Raw genomic sequence first — 23,313 nt, 5'->3', positions numbered from 1 at the left:
CAAATATTTGATTAGACTCTCCGTATCATTTTGATTAGATTCTAGTAAGTCACCTATCGATACGGCAGTCTAATCAAATTTGATTAGTTTCTAATCATTTTTGATTAGTTTGTTTTAAGAGTGTACATACAGAACGCAATGAACATTTTGCCACTTACCCGTAAAGTGTGTAAAATCTAGTATATGTAGCCATCCAACTCTTTTTAACCAGCATAGTTTCTTCTGAGGACAATAGTAACCTTTAAATATCCTCTTTCATTCGTACAAATTTGGGGCTAGCATTACTCTGCACGCACGCACAACGAGCACATGGGCACACAAAGAAACAAATATCCTTCCATCATTTTGGGGTTTTATTTATTTGTGTATGGTGGATATTATCAGATCGTATTACCAAATTATGCTTTGTTATTCCATGGAAAGAAGAAATTATTTACATAGTTATTCCTACAAAACTCACCTCCATCTGCTGGTAGCCCTATTTTACCAACATCAGTACTGCGGGACCCTTCTGTTGTTGTGCGCATTGTAGTTAAAACAGTACTGGACTTCGGCGGTAATATTGTTGTTGTTGTCACTACTGCTGCCGTTGCTGTTGCCATGGTTGATGAAAATGGTGCCACGCTTGCTGAGGATGTAAGTGGTCTGGTGGTAGTTGTGATAGTTGTTGTTGGTGTTGCTGTTGAGGTCGTAGTGGTCGTAGGAAAAGTAGCTGTTTCGACGGGTTTTCCCCTTCCTAGAAAGTCGAACCATTTTAGTGTTTAATTGCAACAGTATAGTATGAAGTGACAGTTTTTCTACAATACTTCATATAGAGTGACTGTAATGTGCTTCATTTACATCAAGAAGGTTCTTTGCGATTTATTTTGAGAAATGGTCAGCGGCAGAGGGAAAGAGTCATTGATCAAGACAACATAGAGCCAGCAACAGAGTATTCAAATCAGTGAACGAGAATGTAAATCTAAATATGCAGTACATTGAACTGCCTTGCACATTCACATACCTGGAATTAATGTGAGATTGATCACAGTTCCCTGAAAGTTTCCCAGCATTCCGTTGTCTACAGACATAAAAATAAAGTCCCGCGCTTCTCTGTAAATAGGATTTGGTTGGTTCCTGTCGTCCTCTGTCTGATTTGTGTCATCATCAACTTCGTTGTCATCGTTTTCCTTGGTATCCGTAATTTCGTTGGTCGTGCGCTTTAACTGGACTACAAATGCTACTATCACACTTCCTTCCCTTCAAAATAGAACAAACATTCTTAATTCAATTAATGAAAGTTTCATTACTACCTGTCTGTATCATTTTTGTTTATCTCTATTAAACGCCCTTTTTCAACTGGTTGCACAGCACTGTGGCTTATTCAGTAGTTGATATCAGAATTGAATCAAATTTTGCAGGACCGTAATACAATGCATGTAAGGCAGCACTGAATAATTCCGCTACTGACTCTGGTCGTGCTGGTAGGCTTGGCCACTACATTAGTTAAACCATGACTCTTCAGTTCCTCATAATAAATACTTTTATTATCGAAACTTTAAGTGTTTTGGTATTTCGTGATTATGGATGCCCACTCTTTCTGATTATGAAAGAAGCAAATCTTTTGGCAAGTCTAAGCCCTCGTCTCGTCTATTGTTGCCTCATTTCCACAATATAAAATCGATTTCCACTTTGTGATAAAACTACAAGACTTTTGGTGCCAAACAAAGAACGTGTTTGCATTAAGTGGTAAGCTTTATGTCTCAATTACAAATATGAAAAGGAAATCTCGTCATTTGATTATTTTCAACCCACCTCCATTGCAGAGGATGTTTAAAGACATTCCCACAACCATGGGGTTTCTGACCTTGTATGTCTGGTTTTTGTACACATGTGGCACAGTTGACCATACCTTGCATTGGGATTGTGTGCAAATATCTGGTGTTTTCATCCCGTTATTTAACATTCAAAACATCGAGACTTATGAATAAAATTAATGCAATGGGACAATATGAATGTTTCCTGTAAGAAAATCAAATATCAGTCATAAGTCTCAACTATTAGCTCGTTGGCTGCAGTTTTAAAATTACCATTTTGGGTGTGTGGCAATGGGGACTTTGCCTTTAAAATTAGGTTATATTGATCAAAATTCCCAATCATAGTGCATTGTAGGAATGCCTTTAAGCCTCCTCTGCCTCCATTGCATCTATAAGGCAAGATTGGGCTATAAATCTATTTTTTCTAAAACCACTGAAGTGGAAAACTGTGCAATATGTTCCATAGCATAAGTTTCTTATGTAAGATCCTAGCGACCAAGCATAGAATTCAGTGAGAGAATTCACGCCTGTAGCCAAGGCTTTGTGGTTGCCACGAAAGTCAGTGGCGAAATTATGCAGTAGTGCCTAAATACTGAAAGGTGAATAATAGCATCAGGACGGATTGGAATATTCAGGGCTTATTACCTTACTATTTTGTTACTTTGTGGTTGTCTGTGATTGTGCTGCCTCTTAGTGCAGCCATTCCAGTCTGGGATGATGGCATTTAGAGCATTGATGTAATGGCATTGCTTGAATTGTTATTGTGTAGGCCTATATTGTATGGCTGTGATGCTGAATATTAGTACTACTAAACTAAACTACTTTCACATGTAGGTGTACCTCTTTCTTCACGTATACACTTTGAAGGGTAGAATAGACGAGCACTTGTGTTTTGCATTAGCCCAACCCAAAATGTACCATCGACTTTGAAAGAGTCAGTAGAACTCTAAATTTAACCTATATAGATTGCATCTATAAAATTCAGAATTCACTTTTTCCCAAGCAATACTTGCATGTACCATATTGCCAATCCTGTACAGTATACTGTAGAAATACAATCAAATGCTGGAAATGGTTTTATTTATCATAGGTCTAATTTCGTGTACTGGTAAGGAAACAGTACAGAATTAAACGATATACCCTAAAATTTTACAGCATTTAACATGTTCAATTACTTGCATATTTTATTAATTAGCTTCCATATAACTGTAAATATAACTGTCAATTAAAATAATTTTTTATAGTGTAGGCCTATAGAATTCTGTTTTATACTTATAAAATAAATTGCACTTTTTAGTGCTTGTTTACATTTATGTCACGTGTTCCTCTACCAATATTTCAATATTAATAGTTGCACATACCTGAAACCGGAAACCTGTGTATTAATGTATAAATTCTTGAAAGTACTGTTCATGTAAAGTTTGTCCATCTGAAAGTTAACAATAAGTCCCATTCAGTGATCACAGCGCAAGTGTAAACAATTTAAAATTGTTTATGAATTGCTTTTGAATGACTTATTCTTCACTTTAAAAAGGTGAAGTGAAGGATAAGTCATTCAAATTGTCATTTAGTATTTATGGAATGAAACATTTGGCAAAAACGAGGAAAACAGCAGTAGGCTATTGAACAAGTTGAAGCCCTAAATAGCTAATTTATATACTGTTAAAATTTATATACTGTTAGTATATAAATTACAGATTCATGTAAATGCCTTATTTTATCTTAAATACACTGCTTCCGGCTGAACCATGCACTAGCAGGCTATGCAAGCACATCTATGACAATGGCAAAGGTACCAAAATCTGAATTTTTATCATTTTACTATCGTCCGGATGAACAAATCACTGAATGGGCCTTTAATAAAACTGTTTGATTAGTTCACCTATAACACACACAAATAGCAAAAACACGATTTTGACAAACGTTCATCCAATATCCTGCCAATTTCACATTACGTACTAGATAACAATGTTAGCATGAAATAGAAAGATCATGCCAATCAATGGATTGCAAGGTTCCACCTGTGGTGATATCATGCGCGTATTCTAGTGCTTACAATGTTGGCATCAAGAAAATTCGTTTGAACGCAGAGATGAAGAAACTTTAGTTTACAAAATGTCCGGATGCCTTTAGAATGGTCGCCAAATGGTTTAATTGTTTTTTGCAGGGTATCAGGGAAAAGGTTACGGAAGAAAGTTACACGGCAGTAGGGCTTACACGAAAACAACAGTCAAAGATGGCCGACGTCTTACAAGGGTTACGAGGTTACTCCATAAAGGACAGCACATAATGAACGCACAAGATAATGTTCTAGTATGATTCAAGGTTATTCGGTACCTTACGAATGTCTTACGTGACTTTTCTTTCTTCTGAGTTCCTCAGATCTTAAAGGACATCAATTCTTACACGACACAGGAATGGTTTTCTAACAACCATTTCCCTGATACCTTGCAGAAACCAATTAAACCGTTGTCAGTGGTTGTAAAGTCATCTGGACATTTGGTAAGCTAAATTTCTTCGTCTCTGCATTCCGCCATTATAAGCACTGAAATACCTGCATGATGTTTTACACCGTGAACACCTTCCATTGACCATGTCCGTCCCATTGTAAACTAATCGTACTTATTTCATGTAAAGAACTTTGCCATCTAGTCCTGGGCATCTAGTATGTAATATGAAGTCGACAGTTTTGATCGAATGTTCAACTTACAGTTTCCGAATTCATATTTTTTCATCGATGTATGTTACAATACTTACGCATGCCTAAACGTGGCTAACGTCCGTAGCAACGAACTGATAGATTTGGCTGATGAAATTGAAGTTAAGTCACAAAGATCGCTCATTGCTAGTGACAAGAGTATAAAACAAACTTAAGCAAGATATGAAAACATGATCAAATGTAAATCGAATAGTTGATTTAAATGCATTATTTACCTCATTAATAAATTCACGCTTAAGTTGTTTGTATTCTGTGGACTGTGGATTTGAAAAGGCATCACTATAGTTCATATTGGCTATTCTAAACTCTCCTTGGATTGCTACAGGTTCTGGAATAAAAACAAAATCAATAAAGTGTAACATTAAATCAATATCCAGCTGAAAATCAAGATGGTGGAGGGAATTTTATTCTCCGATTTGTGCAAGTTTACGCGCAAATCATGCCAATACGATTTGATCTATATACCATAAGTTTGATGACATGTAAAACTGAGTCATTGTAAAGAAAAATTGAACAATGATAGCGCTATTTATCCAAAATCTTGTTTGCGTCTTTACAAGGGATAGACATTTGTAAAATGGTGTTATAACATCAGCAAACAGACTAACAAGACCTGGGAACCAAGGGAGAACAGTGCCAGTGCATTGATTGGTCACCCCAGGTTAAATAAGAAATAAATAAATAAATAAATAAATAAATAAATAACAAGTGACAAGGGAATTTTCAAAAACTTTTTATCATAAAAATGTAAGGTATAAGTTTTATTATTTGGCTAATTTAAATTTAAAATATATGTAAATAGCGCCCTCAATTTACACACAAATCTACAGTTTATAGAATTAAAATTACCACAAAAAATCAGAAAAAGATGAATAATTTGATATAGAAACGAAAATCTATGTAAACAATTGCTCCAAAATATATGTGTATACACATTTTATTAGTGTGATAGCTGTTGGTAATATTCAGGTCTAGAATTGAACATTATAATGTTTCCATATCTTTCAAAGATCTGTGATTTATAGTTCTGCATACAGGAAGCAATACAACGGCTCTACAAGTTCCCCGACAAAAAACGTAGATAACCAAATTTAAATTTCTGTATTAGATTAAAATCTAAACTTTAAATTCAAGCGTCATCATTGTTCATTGCCAATCAACGAAACCGTTATTGTCGCCATAACAAATAACAACCTATTTCATTGGTCTGCCGATCCTAGGTTATATAAATCGCTAATTGCTGGCAATCTAAGCTAATCTAGCTTAACTTTGCAATAGTTTGTTTTCAACGAGGCTTTATAAATATTAAAGTGACTGATTATTCACATATATAATATGCTCCGCAACCATGACAACAGTAGTATATCAATCGCCCTGATTTACGGATGACCCACATCAAATGCTAAAATATTGTATGTTGATCTTTCTGGCGTCCTTATCTTTGGATTTGGCTCATTTGACTTTCATGTTGTCGGGAGCAACAACATTAGATAATGATGAATAATTGAAAAAAGGCCAAAACAAAAAGTTAAGTTGTCCTATACAGTTTATCTGGGGTAGGAGTGGGCCGCGATATTTTCTTTCGCACATCATTCTTGCATCAGGGCGTAAATTACGCTCTATTCCGTTTTCCCCTATTGAGCTTCTTAATGGAAGCAGGTACGGGGAAAAACTTTATCTGATTTATTTAAGGATTAGAAAAATAATTCATCAAAACGTGGTATATCCTTATCAAAATAATTGTCAATAAACGTATCCAAAACAGTATAATATAGACGTAGACGCAAGCTTTCATGCAGGAAATGTAAACACACTCGCTACAGATATTAATACGGCACCGAAGACTACAGCTGTTCCGAACTCAGCCAGGAACCCTGTTTTCAGACAAAAATGTTGATGTTGTCACAATGAATTCAAAGTAATCATATCATCAAGAGAACCACATAGACGAACACGACATCTATCCTGAGCCAATCTGCATTCTGTTGCCTGCAAAAGCCAACGATCAGACATAAATTTTAAAAGGAGCATGTCTAGATATCAGCGTTAATTTCATGGTAAGCTTAAAACACATTGAAAACACCAAATTGCCGTCACAAAAATAATATTAGTTAATCACCAAAGCGAATGGTAACGTAGGTATGTGGAAAAGAACAGTATTAACAATAACAAAGTATGTGCCCAAAGATTTGTCTTTGGCATGTCGCTTTTTTTAAACATCAGCAAAAGAAAAACGTCCCAAAATTTAAAATAAACATGAACCTTCCAAAATAAATACATATTCGCACTCGGCGGCCCAGTCAATACCTGCCGCTGTGATTTGGGGTAACTCGTTGCTTCCCTCTCGAGTTACGTGTACTTTAAGTTAGCCCATACCCCAGCCCTCAACAGTGGCGTAGCCAGCGAGGGGGCCAGGGGGGCCGGTGCCCCCGCTCGTCATGGCCGTCGGTTAATGTAAGGCCGTCGGTAGACGGAAGGCGTTGGTGAAAAAAAAAATTGGGTTAACAATAGACTATTTTTTACCCAGGGTGACAGAAAAAAATGGAGAATTATTTAAAAAAATTATGAAAAATTGTTAATGAAATTGAATTTGACATAAATTTTTTTGTTTTTTTACGTTGGTACCGCCTATTTGCTCTTCACTTTTTCAAACCATGCAAACATTTTTTGGGTCAACAAATCACAACTTCTGTCGGCAAAAAATATTTCCGTCGGTACATTTACAAGTTGTGCCCCCTCGGTTCCAAAATCTCCCCACACCCTATCAATATGCCAAATAATATTGGGAACTTTTAAGTGAGCATGAGCGAACGCCAAGCGATCACTATGATGGGGGGGGGGGGGGATAGAGGTTCCTACATATTTTGTCTAGACTCACCTGGTTCTGGTCCACCGACGCCACCTGGATAGAAAAATAAAAACAAATTAAACGCTAGTTTAATTGTGTCATCTGTAAACAAATGGACGAGCAGTATATAAAACCACGAATACGTCTTCTTGCTATTCAGTTCCGTCACACCTGAATCAATTGATGAAACACATACACCCACATTTTTTGGTTTGGGATCTTTTCATTTCTATATTAATGGAACCAAGCTTTTGGCATCCTTACACCTCAAAGAATAATACTAGAATTGGTTCCATTTTTTTTCTATGCCCCCTATGCTTTCCACGAGGGGTCCAATGTCATAATGGGGCCAAAAATGAATATCTGTTCTATCATGCTGTAATATATCTCAAATTGTTATAAATAAATAAATAAATAATAAATTTCGGATTTATTGCTAGGAATGTATTGCACTAGGATGCTTAGACACATTTTAAGCTGTTAATTGCGTAAATGGGAACTTTTTGTTGTTGTTAATTTCATTTTTTTAATTGTTTTACATTTTTGTTGCAAATTTGGTTCTTGCATAAATATCAATTCTTTGCTCTATTGCACTTTTTGACTCACCCTGTACTAAGAACGACATCTAAAAACTGAAACATAATTGTAATCATAACGAATTACGCCTTACCAACATATATGACTAACACAGCGACAATTCCTCCAAGTAATAGTACCGCAAGGAGGATGGCTAAAGCGATGAGACACATTCTCCTTCGTTTCGACTTCAACTCCTTCTTCTTAAACATCACTTCTAGTGCCACGCTGTATGGTCGCATTTCTCTTGGTTTCTCCAGCATCATAGGTGAACTGCAACATTGCAAAACAGTTACGTGTATTTTGTTGTTGCATTTTGAATGACAACACGGATGGTCAACTAACAACTAAGTCTCAGCTCAAATACCAAACTCAAGTTCCTATAATGGCCTCTACAACAGTGAGCAGACTTTTTAACAGAAAAACTAAAAATGAAAGAGTAGTTGATAGCATATAATCAGTGGCGCACCGAAAAATGAAAGAGTAGTTGATAGCATATAATCAGTGGCGTACCGTGGCCGCTCCTACCCCGGGGCTGAAGAAAATTCAATTTTGCCGCGCCCTCCTCAACAGCCCGAAAAGGTTGACCTAATTTTTTCCCGGTTGTTTGAAAAAGTGAAGAGCAAAAAAAAAAAAAAAAGAAAGGATTATAGGCGCTAGCGCCGTAAAAGCAACACATTTTGATTTTTTATACTTTTTTCAAATTTATTCCACCTTTTTTTCTTTACTAATTCTTTTTGCCGCTCTTCCTTTTTTTACTAATTCTTTTTGCCGCCCCTTCTTCTTCCGCCGCCCCTTCGTTTTGGCCGCCCCCTGCTCGCGCCCCAAAGCCCCCCCCCATACGCGCATGATAATGTACAATAAATCACTGGTAATTAAGTGTTCCATTCGCTATAAATAATATTACCCATCATCACGTCACTTTGCATTGCAGTTATTATTGTGGCGCCTGGAGAAGTGGAAACTAACTTCTATTAATATGAATCTCAAGTACACATCATATTGCTTATTTTGTATAATTTCATGTGTTCAATGAAAGCAATAATGAAGATGAAATGAGAATATGGCTCTCTGTCAACATGAAAGAGTAAATGCGGAAACTGAATTGTACATAATGATTTATATACAAAAGGGTCGTTAAAACAAGGTCTTGCCTTTTCGTTATTCAATTACATGTTATTTACACTGCACCTATTGACTGTATTTTAAATGAGAGGCCTTAAATCGGATGAACCCGTGAAAAGTCTATTATCTTTCCTTTTCAAGTGACAGTTATTTTGTAACAGGCTAACATTACTTTTATGTGTCCCTTAAAATAACTTATCTCGAGATGCGATTGGATCTAGTATTCGCAACTATATGGACGTGTTTTCATGCTATAAGTGAATATTTCGCTTAGGTTAAATGAATTGATCAATTTAGTATTCCTGATCTGTCGTCGTCATCATCATCATCATCATCATCATCATCATCATCATCATCATCATCATCATCATCATCATCATCATCATCATCATTGCCGTCCTTGTAACACAATAGTAGCCATTATGTGAATTTAGCCCCTACCTGACAGTTACTTCTTCTCTTTTCTCTTCTTCTTTTTCCAATTCATGTTCAAGTTCCCCCTCCTGCTGAAGTGCCACGTGACACATATCATGGTCTATATTACCATTTTGTATATGAAAACTAGCAACTGGTTTTCTATTTCGTCTGGATTGCAAATCACCGTCGGTTTTAGAGTCTGAAGGTTGCAGTGAGTCGAAGCCATTTTGTGATGACACCGTGAAAGTGTGTATATTTGTCGAATTGTGTTCCTCGTCGTTTGTACCATTTGATGGGTTGATGTCGGATAACTGCATGGAATAAATAAGAGATACTTATAACAGACTAAGGAAATATCCGTTATGACCAGTGGGCACCTTGAGCATTCCGAGAAATTCAGGGTCAAAGTTCAAAGCCCCATATGGAGCCCAAATTCCAACCTTTTCGCCAATAACCCCACACTGATTGTATATATTTTCTGAATTCTGGTGACCCGGGGGATTTTTTGAAACAGGTTTAAACTAAATAGGAGCAATTTTGAGTTTTAACCCCTGTACAACCTTTGACCTCATATTTCTGTTATTGCTCAAGGGAATCCATTGGGATCGACATTATGCGACTTATTTGCCCAAGTTATACAAATTTGAATAAACAAGAGAGAATTTCAAGTGACAAAATTTACATTGGACCTTTCGAAACACGCTAATTATGAGCTCGGCGAATGAGTGTTGATCTGTCACGCTATAATGAGCCCGTTACAATAGCCGGTAGAAATCACCCTGAAGGAGGAAATAGCCCAAATTTGTCACTTTTGAAATGCTCTCTCTCTCTCTCCATTCAATTCGGTAAAGAGGTGTCAAAAAACGTAGAACAAAATTATCCATCTAATGATTACTTTATATTGTACTTTAGGTTTAAGTGTCTTCAAGATATGGCTTTTGTACATGTATTAAGTGTTCCTATACCTTGTGCGCAGTATACATGCTTTATAATAAACATCCTATCAAGCAAGTAGAAATTAGTGTTTAGTTACCCGATTGATTTGAAAATCACCTGTATTGCATTTTGTGTATCAGCATTACATTCGAAAACAGACAACTCATATAGCATTCCCTTATTTTTGCATGTGTATGCAATTTCAATGAAAACCCATCAATGAAGTATACACTTCGCTAAGCAAATCTACCTGTGTATAAGTTCATTAGTGCAAAAGTGTGTGTATTTTACCTATTAACATACTATCAATAGTATCCGATCGTGATTAACATCTGCTCCTAAGGATTAATAGCACTATAAGATATGTCGCCTCGGAACATGTTACATTTACCAAATTTTAGATTGCATTACGCCTGATATATCACACCTGGCGTGTGTTCATATAAGGTTACTCCATCACTGAGCTGTGCTATTGAGCTATTCCAGATGAAATCCATACACCTCTTACAGAAGACACGACCTTCATCTATATACAGGGGGTATAGATTTCAAATGGAGTCGCCCATTCCTGTAACGTAGACCCATTTGAAATTCACAACCCCTGTGTGGAAGAACAAGATCATATCTTCCTTAAGGGGTGTATTGATTTCAACTGGAATAGCCCATTATTGAAATTAGGTTAGATTAATGGGAAGATTAAACTAATGTGTAGAATGAGTTTCTTTCTGACACTCCATCTCTAAGTGCTCATTTATCAAGGCGCAGTTCTTTAAGCCTGATATGTTTGTACGTTAATAAGAATGGAGGATAATGAACTTTGCCATCGGGAATGCGACTATTTTGGCTTATTGTATGAGTGCGTAATGGTACAATTTTGTAAATTCTAAGTAAGTTTGATCATACTGATAGAGTTAAAAAATTAACTTCTGCATGGTAATATCATTTTGCCAATTCATTTCTAGCATGCAAATCTGCGCAATTTATGGGACAATTCTTTGAAACACATAACAGGCACCATGAACTATTTAATCCTCAACGTGTTTGTACTGATTTTAATGCATAATATAACATTGTGTATTATGTTGTTATTAAAGATTTAAAACATTTTATGGGAGTAAATTTAGAAATTTCCTAAATTGCCTTCTGTACAAGAGGAGCTAACAAAGTGCGCCGGCTTTCTGACCAATGAACACATGATGAAACACGGTTGTTTGATAGCATGTAAAACCATATGCCTTCAAAACTGAGTCATTCTTAAGAAAAGTTGAACAATGGTGGCGCTATTTATCTAAAATCTTGTTTGCATCTTTACAAGGGACAGACACTTGTAAAATAGTATCAGCAAACAGACTAACAAATAACAAGGAAATTTAAAAAAACCTTTTTATTATGAAATGTAAGGTATAACTCATATTATTTGGCTAATTTAAATTTAAAATAATGCAAATAGCGCCCTCGATTTCCACACAAATGTACAATTACCAAAAAAGAGCAGAAAAAGATGAATAATTTGCATAGAAACAATAATCTTTATTACAAATTGCTACAGAATATATGTGTATATACTGCTTATTATTGTGATAGCTTTTGGTATTATTCAGGTCTAGAATTGAACATTTAATAATGTTTTGTTAGAAAAATTAATAAATAATCACATCAAACAACCATGGAAACAGATCATCACTTCCAAGTACATGAAGAAATGATCGATACTGCTCGTTGGTCAAATCGTAGTCTCACCCGCTCGGGGTGTGCATCTGATTAACTTTCTGTATTACCATTATCTATGGGTCCAAATTATGACAACCTTGAATGTGCATTTGAAAGCGTGTTCTTCATGACTGGTTAATTGTGTACCTTTACGTGCCAGGGAAACGTCTATTTTGTTAGTGTTAAAGTGTGTTGCCCCAAGAACGTGTTACTTCCGTCGATTTGCTCGTCATATGGGGAGGAATATCATTAATGTTGTCTTTCAGTGTACGATTCTTTTGAACATTAAAGTAATCTCGTAATATAACTAACTATGGGTATTATTGGACATGCTTTGTTTTTGAATAATTAGCAACAACAATATAACGAACACAAACAAACAACCAAAATAGAAGGTAGACAAAAACAAGAAATTCGTAACCAACGATACAAACTAAATGGCAATTAATAAAAACTCATCAAATTGACAGAAGTTCTCTAGCAGCATCTGGAACGTCGCCATTGAAATGTAGCTTATTAATGTAACACAGCAGACACAAATATTGCATGGCAAGGTTCTAAGAATTATTCTGTTCTGGTCTAATAATATAATTTTTATGGTCGAAATAAAAACCTCTTTAACAGGATATACCGTATAGGAAACTTGCAGAAGGGGTGAATTCCTACTGTTTTTTTCTGTACGCCTTTGTGGTTAAGTTTAATCTCTGATATGCCTTGAATAATTTAATTTGATTATTTATATTTGTTTACAACATAAAGCTATGTCATAAGAAATAATAGAAAGGGGAGTTGGTGTGTTATGACATGTTTTTTTGGGAAATCCCTTTGGTTACAGTAAACAAACTCAAGCAGAGTTATTAATAATCTTGGAAAATCTCCACTATTCCAGAACATTGCATCGTTGGGAAAATGATATCATTTCGAAATCCCCCAGGAAGTGAATGACAGAATGGTCTATTAATAGATTCTGAGTATAAAAGTGGAAAGCTTTAGTTTGCTCTTTGCAGAATATCATGAGAGTTTGTAAACTTTCTATGTGTTGGTCGTCGTTGTGCTTCAAAAAGAGGTACATTTGAACCATTTTACATACCCAATAATGTGTTATTTTAACACAGCAATGAAGGAGATTTTGAGTGTATGAAAGACTTGCTGGGGTCTGGTTTATAAAACAACACATCTGTCAATAAAGTGGAGCAGTGCAGAAAGAAGCCTGTTTCCTGGAGAAAGAGTGATTGGTGAAAGAAACACCGTTTTTTGGCAATTGTCATCTGCGCAAGGACTTAAATGTTTGGAGAACAGCGCAAGGAGTTAAGTGTTTGGAGAACTGCGCAAGGAATTAAGTGTTTGGAGAAAGCAGCACCATTTTTGTGCGAGAATTTTATACGCAAAGGATTATAAATGCAAGTGTTCAGTGGACTTCGCTGAACAGTGATTTTCGCAGGACAAGTGATTAAGGATATATACATCAGCCGTCTAGAACATTGCAATAGAACTCTATGATCACCAAGAAGAAGACAGCTAGTTAAGTACTGTGATTGTGTGATTGTGTGATTATATTGTATGTGCAATTATTGCCATGTACCAATCTTATTTTACTTTCAATTAAAGATTTAGATTTTGTTAACTAAATCAAACAGTATATCTTAATTGTGCATTCGTGTGAATTCGGGTAAAGGGTAATTTTAGCCTTGAGTCATTACGACTCGGGACAAAATCGACTCCCTGTTTACAAATGGTATTTTTTTGCTATGTATTACTTATTAATCAACCTGTGAATTCAATGAATTAGCTTTTTGTAGTGGGTAGAGCTGGTGGTGTTGTTCTGCATGTTCTGTCTTCTGTGTTTTTTCTTCCTACCTAACCTTGGACGAACAGTGGACGGGTGCAGCATCAGTTTTCTTTACCCCAGGCAAATGGTGTTATTTTTTATTTGCATTTTTGCCTGGCTTTATTTATTTGCTAATTAATTATTTGATTTTTCCTTCAACTACTAAGCGTGTTTTCTGCAGTCTCCGGGTGTTTATGCGGTGTGGTGTTTGTGTTGTTTTTGCTTTTTCACCCCGTGCAACTACGAAAGCACGTTTGGTGGTTGTAGTGATTTTGCATTTCGTTGTTCTCTGACTTCTGCTGCTTTGTAGAAAATCTTGCTTGATTTTTTTTTCTCGTCTTGCTTTATTGGGCTTTTAAATTTGTAGTTTACATTGTATATAGTTTTAACTTCAAGGTAAAAGATTTTACTGTTTGTAAACCGCATTGAGAAACTTGTGCCTGTAATGACGCGCTCTATAAGTGTACATTATTATTACACTAGCCTTCTCCGTAGTTCACTTGACCATCGTGCGTATTAGGAGGAATAGAACCGTATGAACAATAACAAAGTATGTGTCAACAGATTTGCCTTTGGCAAGTCACTTTCTTGAAATATCACTAAAATATCGTCCTAAAATTTAAAACAAACATGAACCTTCCAAAATAAATACACACTCGGCGGCCCAGTCATTACACGGGGCTGTGTTTTGAGGCAACGCGCCGCTTCCTCTCTCGAGATACCTATACTTTAAGTTTGCCCCTATCAGAGCCCTTAACACGGGCGTCAATGGAAAACGGTTATCGCAGTTATCTGGATCGGCCTGGTGATTGGTCGTTCAAATCTCGTGATGATCTAAAACCTCAGGGTACATGTCATTGCCTGAAATCGATTTATGACGGTCCCGGGAATATACCTGGATTTCACTAACTACAGCGTCTACCTGTGGAATTGTTGGCGCTTTGTGTTGGCGCGGTTAGATTGGAGTGATATACGGTAGATTAATAGATCAGAATCACTGATAAATTTTGACATGAGTGTGCGTTGGAGACAAAGATCCCAGGCAAAGTGCTCGCTCAAAAATGCAATTATTATAGTTATTTTTTTCGTGGTCAATAAACCGGTACATCCCAAGGTCAGAATTGCCCAATTAGTGAGCCATCGTTATAATTACTACATAGTATGCCGAGATATGTTGGATTCGATAACCATCGATTGAATACTTTACTTGTGATCAACATCTGTATAATTTCGACTGAATGCGTTCATCATTATTACGAACACATTTTCTATATCTCAAAAATCGACTGTGGCATAGTCTATCTACATACGGGCATATCAATGTGCCTCTCTTCTAGATGGTGTTCCATGAGATTGTAGATTTACCATTCCCAGGATTGCCGTAGTAAACTCATTATTCACCTCGGTTCGCAATAGGAAGGTAACACCCACACCCACATACCGAGCGTGTCATTGAACAATAATCATACGTCTAAGCTATAAGGTATTCTACAATTAAACTATAATAGTTTTCAGTAATATGAACTTCTTATTAATCAAAGAACGTGATACTACGAGTTGATCTGAGCAGGTGATGCCATATTGACATAAATACTCAATATAGTAGATTAAATAGTCATTTGACTCATAAATCATTCTTTACCAAATGACATTTGATATTCATAAAGCTATCAGATAACTATTGCAAAGTAGTATTAAATTTGAGATTTTAATTTGATGAATGGAGGTTAATCGCCAGCGATGTATGTTTAAGGCCCAATCAGGAACAACGCATTATGATTGGCTAGCTGTCGATTAAATGTTCATCGCTATAACGTGACGTTTGACCTATAAATTTAGCTTGATGGTTTCAAAGAGTTTTTTTAATGATACAATATTATCTTATCTAATCCTTTACCAACGAAATTTAATTTTTTTTAAACCCACCAAGATACATTTTTTCACTTTTGTATCCAATTACATGGGGTTTTATTTTTAATGTTCTTTTATTGTGTTTGCAACAATTAAAATCTGTAATTCTGAATCAAATTTCAGAATGTCTGAAAATGCTATCTACTTTTGTTCCTATTCTCTTAAAAAATCTTGCAAATTTAGTAAAATTGTGTAAGGTTTTAACCTTTTATTAACCACGTTTTATCCACTTGATAAAATTCACCATTTTAGATTCATTATATTTAATTTCTATAAAGTTGTTCCAATATTACGAGCAATTTTGTGAAGAGCGTTGCGAATTTACAACCTTTAAGTTGATTTCCAATTATGGGCTGGGATGTACTCGTATTATTAGAACGGACAGAGTACAGCGAGGGTTATTTGCTCCTCAGTCAATTATAAAACTTGACAAATCTCATCATCAGATTAAAGTAGCTCGCCGCTAATGGAAATGAATAAAATATCGCTGATTTCTGTATTTAGTCAGTCCAATTCTAAAATCATAAATCTTCATTTTGCTCTTCGAGTGTTAGTTGAGTAGAGCAAAGTAATGTAGGTTTTTGCGGTAATAGGTCAGAGTGACGGTACCTGATCCCTGGGACGTGATCAAAGCGCGTGAGAGAGATTATTAGTTTTGCTAAACAGACGCTTCCTTAATATCCAAACAGATATCACCAGGAATCGGAAACAAATTTGAGCTAGAAAGACAAACAGGGAAGAAGTAGACCGAGTACTGAATTCTAAACGCTTTATCGTGTAAGGGTTATTCCCAAATGTTTAAAATAGAACAACAAAGAAAACCAGATAATTTAAAGTAAACCGTTTTTGCTCATTCCTGGTTTTGCTTTTTGATTCTGATATTTAACATGTTTGTGAATATGATAATATTAGCTATATTTGCTTCAAAGTAAAACTACAGACCAGCAAAATCAAACGATATTTTAAAACCAACAATGTAAACCATTATTTTCAAAGAAGTGAGACCACTTTTGTCAAATTTGATTTTTTTTTGCCCATGCGAAGCTTGGAATTTACCGCATCCAATTCAACGTCGCACAGAAACTTATCCTCAACATTGAAACCATGTCTGTGTGTAGCTGGGTGTGGCTCTTTCCTTTTCCTAGATTGAACTCTGCATCGTGTTTAGGACGTGCATATACTCATATCCCTGCATAACAAGCTACAATATACGAATTTTTTATTCAATAATGAACAAATACATTTGGGCCACCAAAGCGGCATTATAAATCATTACATGAATAAATTACAAACAACATGAAATTGAACAGGAAGAATTAATTGATTTTGGTGAGCCTGTATCGCAGTCTCCAAATGATGTTGGTTCCAATCATGGAACTGACAGAAGCATACTTGGCAACAGCCTTGGCAACACGTTTGGGGAAGCCAAGTTTCTTCAACCCACTTCGGAAACGGTGATGAATATGGCCGAGTGACCCAATCACGAAGACATGGATTTTGCAATCAAATCCGCACAATGTGAGCAAGTTACAAAGAGGAGTATACTTTTGGAACTTTGTGTTGTAACTTTCCTCAATGAAAGCATCGAAAGGACAAGTTACTTCCAAGATGAAACACTTCATGTTTTCATGATCAATGAGAAACTTGATCAAAGCGCCGTAAAAACAAAGCAAAGACAAAAACAGAGTCAATACGATGGATAAAAATGAGACTTCAAAACCTTCTTGAAACTAGGCAGTGTGCATGCCTCCTTCTATTTGATATACAGACGATAGATCTTTGAATACCAGGGTAGAAAATGATGAACATCTCCCGGCGTTATTTATGGTTTCTATAAAAACAAATTGTAATGATTACACTTGAATATATGTGTTGAAAGAACATCTGCAGGATGCGTAGTGAAAATCAAGCCTGCGTATTGAAATCAAAAACTGACAAAAATTCGGATTTTATATGCGTAGAACAAAACAAATGAGTCCTTCAAGCAGATGAGGGGCTGCCGCTCATGCGTAGTGGGGAAGAAACGTACCAGGCTATTGTCAATAGCCTTGGTCGGAGGTCCCTCGGTCCATAGTCTCAAAACTATTCAACAAGTCGGTACAAAATGGCCATGCGTGTCTGTTGAAGAACTAGTGGATTCGTCCTGCCATCATGGTGATTTCTGCCATGAAGATATCGGGGTGATGACAGATATGACTGGCGACTGTGTATTTTCCTCTGCCTATTATGTATTGCAATTGTGAATTGTACATCAGTGACTTGATTTACTCGATTCGACTCAACCTGGGTTAATATTCTGAATTGACTCAATTGACAAATGCTTCACTCGACCGGTTGCATGCATCTCTGAATGAAAAATAAATGTATCAATAATAAATAAATAAATGAATAAATAAATAAATAAATAAATAAATAAATAAATAAATAAATAAATAAATAAATAAATAAATAAATAAATAAATAAATAAATAAATAACATATTATACATCTCCGCCATTTGATATGTCGGGTTGTTTATTTTCCATACAAATATACAGCAACGCATACTACAGAACAGAATCGTATTCACAGTATTCTTCGCACAATTCTAAACATAATTTAAGCAATTTGAGCTAAGAGCTTAAATTATACATTCATGAATTGATGGAGTTTTTTTAAATGTAAATTGTGAAATATGTGCCACACTATTGACACTCGGGATAAATATCATAATATCATTGTGGAAAGGAAATACAACGAATATAGACCAAATATGATTCTTATAAAAACAGTGAATTAGTAGAAATAATGCATCTATTCAACACCATTGCATTTCAGTACATGTGCTTATTTTGTTTTTACACATGAGACTATTAACACGCATATAATTCAAATAAAAAAAGAATCCAATAATAATTCACACAAAAAAGAATGCGATATACTAATAGCATCATGATCAGAATAATCTCACAATACTTTTATGAATAAAACATTAAAAGATACAGGCCGTCACTTTAGTTCAAGAAAATGGTATCTACGAATAGCTGCTCTATCTGATATAACACTTTGTATGCTGCTTGAGATGTCTGATGGTTTTTGAAATTTCGTTCATTGCTTTCCTGTCTATGTCTCTGTGTAATTTTTTCTAATATTAACAATATTAGTTATGCATAAATGTCTTTTGAGCTCCGTTTAAGGTCAACATAATATTTGATTACAGTTCTTATCTGCTCTTTGCTATAGTTTTTGCTTTGCAACTGCAGCAGCAGATCTAGGCCTTGTCGTCAGCGCCCCTAAGACAGAATACCGGTATATGACTGTAACTCCCAGCCAGCACTTGAAGTCTTGTACCATCAACCATGCCACAAACTTCAAGTACTTGGCAGATGGGCTCTTGTGTTGGAGACCTAAAAAGAAGAAAAGCACTAGCCTGGGCAGCTTTCGGGAAACTGGAACACCTTTGGAGAAGTCCATCCCAATCGAAACAAACATCAAGCTGTTTGAGACAACCTGTGTTACTGTCTTTCTGTATGGGTGCGAGTCATGGTAATCTCCACCAAAGACATGGAAAACAAGAACAATGCCTTTGCAACATCTTGCTAAACAGAGTCATGTTAAACATCAAGCGTATGGATCGTATTCCAAATGAAACTATCTACAATCTGACTAACCACGCTACTGGTTGCCAGAGTCAAAATTCATCAACTCACATTTCTCGGCCATTATACTGACAAGTATGTCAGGTTAGCTATAGTAAGACCAAAATTTATAATCATAGATATATCAAGGGGCTAATACGAGGATTTAGGCATAACTGTCGTATCCGATTTCAAAATCTAGCATAAAGCAACCACATTACATTTTAGTTCTTATAAACACATCGAGACATAGTCTAGAATATACGTCTCCATTCTTGGTCCTAGATATCAGCGGTTAAATTATGCGAGTGTAAAACAAAATATACATGTATCTATCCTTCCGATCTTTATGTCCTCTGGTATATAAGACACGCTAATATCATTTATGTTTAGATATTATATTAATATTATGTCATTTATCTTAGTGAATAATCTAAATACCTGAAAGCATCGGGCTAATTTGATTTTCATTATTTGATTACTGCTATATTGGATTTTGTTAAATATTATTATACATTCATATTTGAATAATTGTCGATGATTGTGTGGAATAAATGAAAACCAACATCACTAATATTTCAAACGTGACACATCCTATAAAATGAAACTGACTTATTACCTTTCTTTTAAACCAACTAACTTCAGGCAACAATTATATTCCTACTTGAATAATGAATGTAAAATAGTGGAGTTTTATTGTATGGGTATATGCCAAGGTATCATTTAAAATGATATACACGTGAAAGCACAATATTTTTACACAAACTGCATCTCTGCACATTATCGAACAGTATTTAGCGCGTTCTAATTTGTTTGGAAGGCGCTTTATATAAGTGTCTTATATACCAGAGGACATAAAGATCGGAGGGATAGATACATTTATATTTTGATTCACATAGTTTTACCGCTGATATCTAGGACCAAGAAGGGAGACGTATGTTAGACTATATACAGTGATTTTTGAACATCTATTTGAACATTCAAGCGTTATTTAACACCTTAGTAGAAATGTGCATCTATTCAACATCATTCAACAACATTTTGTCTATTCTTAGACACCTGTAGATTTGTACATTTATTTTTGATTTAATTTTTATTCCATATACATCAAAAAGCAAAAAGAAATATCTATTAGGGGTTAACATTTAAAGAAGAAGGAGAAATACGAGGGTTTAGGCATAACGTTGTGAATGACTGTCGTATCCGATTTCAAAATCTAGCATAAAGCAACCACATTACATTTTAGTTCTTATAAACACATCGAGGCATAGTCTAGAATATACGTCTCCATTCTTGGTCCTAGATATCAGCGATAAAATTATGCGAGTGTAACCAAAATATACAATGTATCTATCCCTCCGATCTTTTAATGTCCTCTGGTATATAAGACACACTAATATCATTTATGTTTCGATATTATATTAATATTATGTCATTTATCTTAGTGATAAAGCATCGGACTAATTTGATTTTCATTACTTGATTACTGCTATGTTCGATTTTGTTAAATATTATTATACATTGTTTAAATAATTGTCGATGATTGTGTGGAATTAAAGGTATGTAATAAGTGAAAACCAATATCACTAATATTTCAAACGTGACACATCCTATAAAAAGAAACTGACTTATTACCTTTCGTTTAAACCAACTAACTTCAGGCTTCAATTATATATTTCTACTTGAATAATGAATGTAAAACAATGGAGTTTTATTGTATGGGTATATGCCAAAGTATCATTTAAAATGATATACACGTGAAAGCACAATGATATTTTTACACAAACTGCATCTCTGCACATTATCGAACAGTATTTAGCGCTTTCTAATTTGTTTGGAAGGCGCTTTATTAATGTCTTAAGTGTCTATAAGTGTCTTATACACCAGAGGACATAAAGATCGGAGGGATAGATACAGTCAGCCACCTGGACAACTGATTCTTTAGAAATGCTTAGTCGCGCTAAAAGTCGATCGATACATGTTAAAATCAGCACAATTCAGAGATACACCTTTTTGCTATGAAATTAATTTTCTCGGTCAAATATAAAGCAATAATTTTTTTTTCTTCAGTAATGTCAGTTAAAAACTTGGTGCTTGGATATACATTTTTTTTTAAAAATCCTGGTGTTAAAATTAAGCATCAAATTGTGTCTTTTAGTGTGATATTTTTGATTTTTATAGGCCTTGAATTCGCCCTCGAGCTTTTTTACGGAATTCATGTTTTAGCGTCTCAAACTAATATAGTTTGCTAAAGAAAGATATTTCCCACCCCTGTAAGGCACATCGTGTGGGTCTATATGTTATAGTTTTGTCAGAATTTCCGTTTTTGTTTTACCCTTTTTCCCTTCATGCTCCGAAAATGTCTAACTCAGCACTTTTATCTCGAGAGCAACCAGCAGAAATAGTCGATATTTCCTTTGTTGTTTATCCAGGTCAATTTTCCATTGAAAGCAAATTGCCCGACCAGCGATTTGGTAGCCCAAATCCCCAATTGAGTGTTCTGGTTAAACATGATCAGTAGGAGCGCTATAGGCCTGGGAATTTCTTTGCTATATATATTGAAGTTCTAGCAACACTGTAGCCATGCCGGTATTCCTATTAAACCCAGGGATATCGATCCACAATGCTAGTATTAGCCTTAGATTTCACGCGTTGATTTTGAAAAATGGTCAGCCGGCAGTAAAAATGGTGAAATGAAAACGCAAATTCTGACAAAACTATGATATATCGCTCACGGTGATGTGCGTTAGAAAGTTGGGAAAAATCCTTCATTAACTTTGAAAAGCTAAAAGGTTGATCCAAAAAAAAGGCTCGCGGGCAGAGTTTAAGCCTATCAAAATCGAAAATCTTACACTAAATGACTAAATTTCACGCCTAAGTTTAACACTAAAAAATACAGTATCAAGCACTACAATTTGTCCTGACATTTACTGAAAAAATGAAAATGATTGCTTTTCATTTGGCCGAGAAAATTAATTTTACATCGAAAAGGTGTAACTAAAAATTTAGCTCATTTCAACACCAAATTCGATCGTTTGTATTGCCTCATTAAATGACTGAGTGAGCCTTGCATAACAAAAGAATCGGTTGTCCAGGATGCTAACTGGATACATCTATATATTGTTTCACGTGCATAGTTTTACCACTGATATCTAGGACCATGAAGGGAGACGTTGGTTAGACTATAAACAGTGATTTTTGAACATCTATTTGAACATTCAAGCGTTATTTAACACCTTAGTAGAAATGTGTATCTATTCAACATCATCGCATTTTAGTATTTATGCTTATAAACATCTCAAAAATAGTAATGACCCCCTTTAAATAATAACTTTCCAATCTGGACCTCACTATATTAAATTGACCGGTGTTTTATTGTTTTTGGGCTATCGTATCAAATGAGGTATCAAAATGCGCAGAAATAAATTCCGCTTCCAAAGCATTTTACAGATTTGTAATATAATAGCCCGTTCTTGAATATTGGTTATTATTTAAAGGGGGGTAATTACAGATGTTTATTTATTTTTACACACGAGACTTTTGATACGCATATAATTCAAAGAAAAAAAAATGCAATTATAATAATAGTACATAAAATAATGCGATATACTAAAGCATCATGATCAAAATAATCTCACAATACTTTTATGAATAAAACATTATAAGATACAGGCCGTCACTTTATTTTAAGAAAATGGTATCTACGAATAGCTGCCATATCTGATATTACGCTTGTATACTGCTTGAGATGTCTGATGTTTTTGAAGCTTCTAGCGTGTTTTTTTCTGTCAATGTCTCTCTGTAATTTATTACTGACAATATTATTTAGG

General features: G+C 35.2%; 1 protein-coding gene across 4 annotated transcripts in view; it reads right to left on the bottom strand.

Annotated features, from left to right (window-relative positions):
• The window catches only part of LOC140158740 (uncharacterized), a 92,000-nt gene that overhangs the window by 25,565 nt on the left and 43,122 nt on the right, over window positions 1-23,313 (bottom strand). For all 4 annotated transcript variants that reach the window (XM_072181946.1, XM_072181945.1, XM_072181947.1 and 1 more), the window contains exons 2-8: window positions 9,506-9,792; window positions 8,034-8,212; window positions 7,394-7,417; window positions 4,731-4,843; window positions 3,158-3,225; window positions 1,004-1,239; window positions 461-736 (exon numbers count right to left, since the gene is read on the bottom strand). In XM_072181946.1, the coding sequence (XP_072038047.1) occupies window positions 461-736; window positions 1,004-1,239; window positions 3,158-3,225; window positions 4,731-4,843; window positions 7,394-7,417; window positions 8,034-8,212; window positions 9,506-9,792 (1,183 nt within the window). The remainder of the gene's footprint in view (window positions 1-460; window positions 737-1,003; window positions 1,240-3,157; window positions 3,226-4,730; window positions 4,844-7,393; window positions 7,418-8,033; window positions 8,213-9,505; window positions 9,793-23,313) is intronic.

The sequence above is a fragment of the Amphiura filiformis genome, chromosome 8, assembly GCF_039555335.1.
Source record: "Amphiura filiformis chromosome 8, Afil_fr2py, whole genome shotgun sequence".
Lineage (NCBI taxonomy): Eukaryota > Metazoa > Echinodermata > Ophiuroidea > Amphilepidida > Amphiuridae > Amphiura > Amphiura filiformis.
This window is presented reverse-complemented; position numbering and strand designations above follow the sequence as displayed.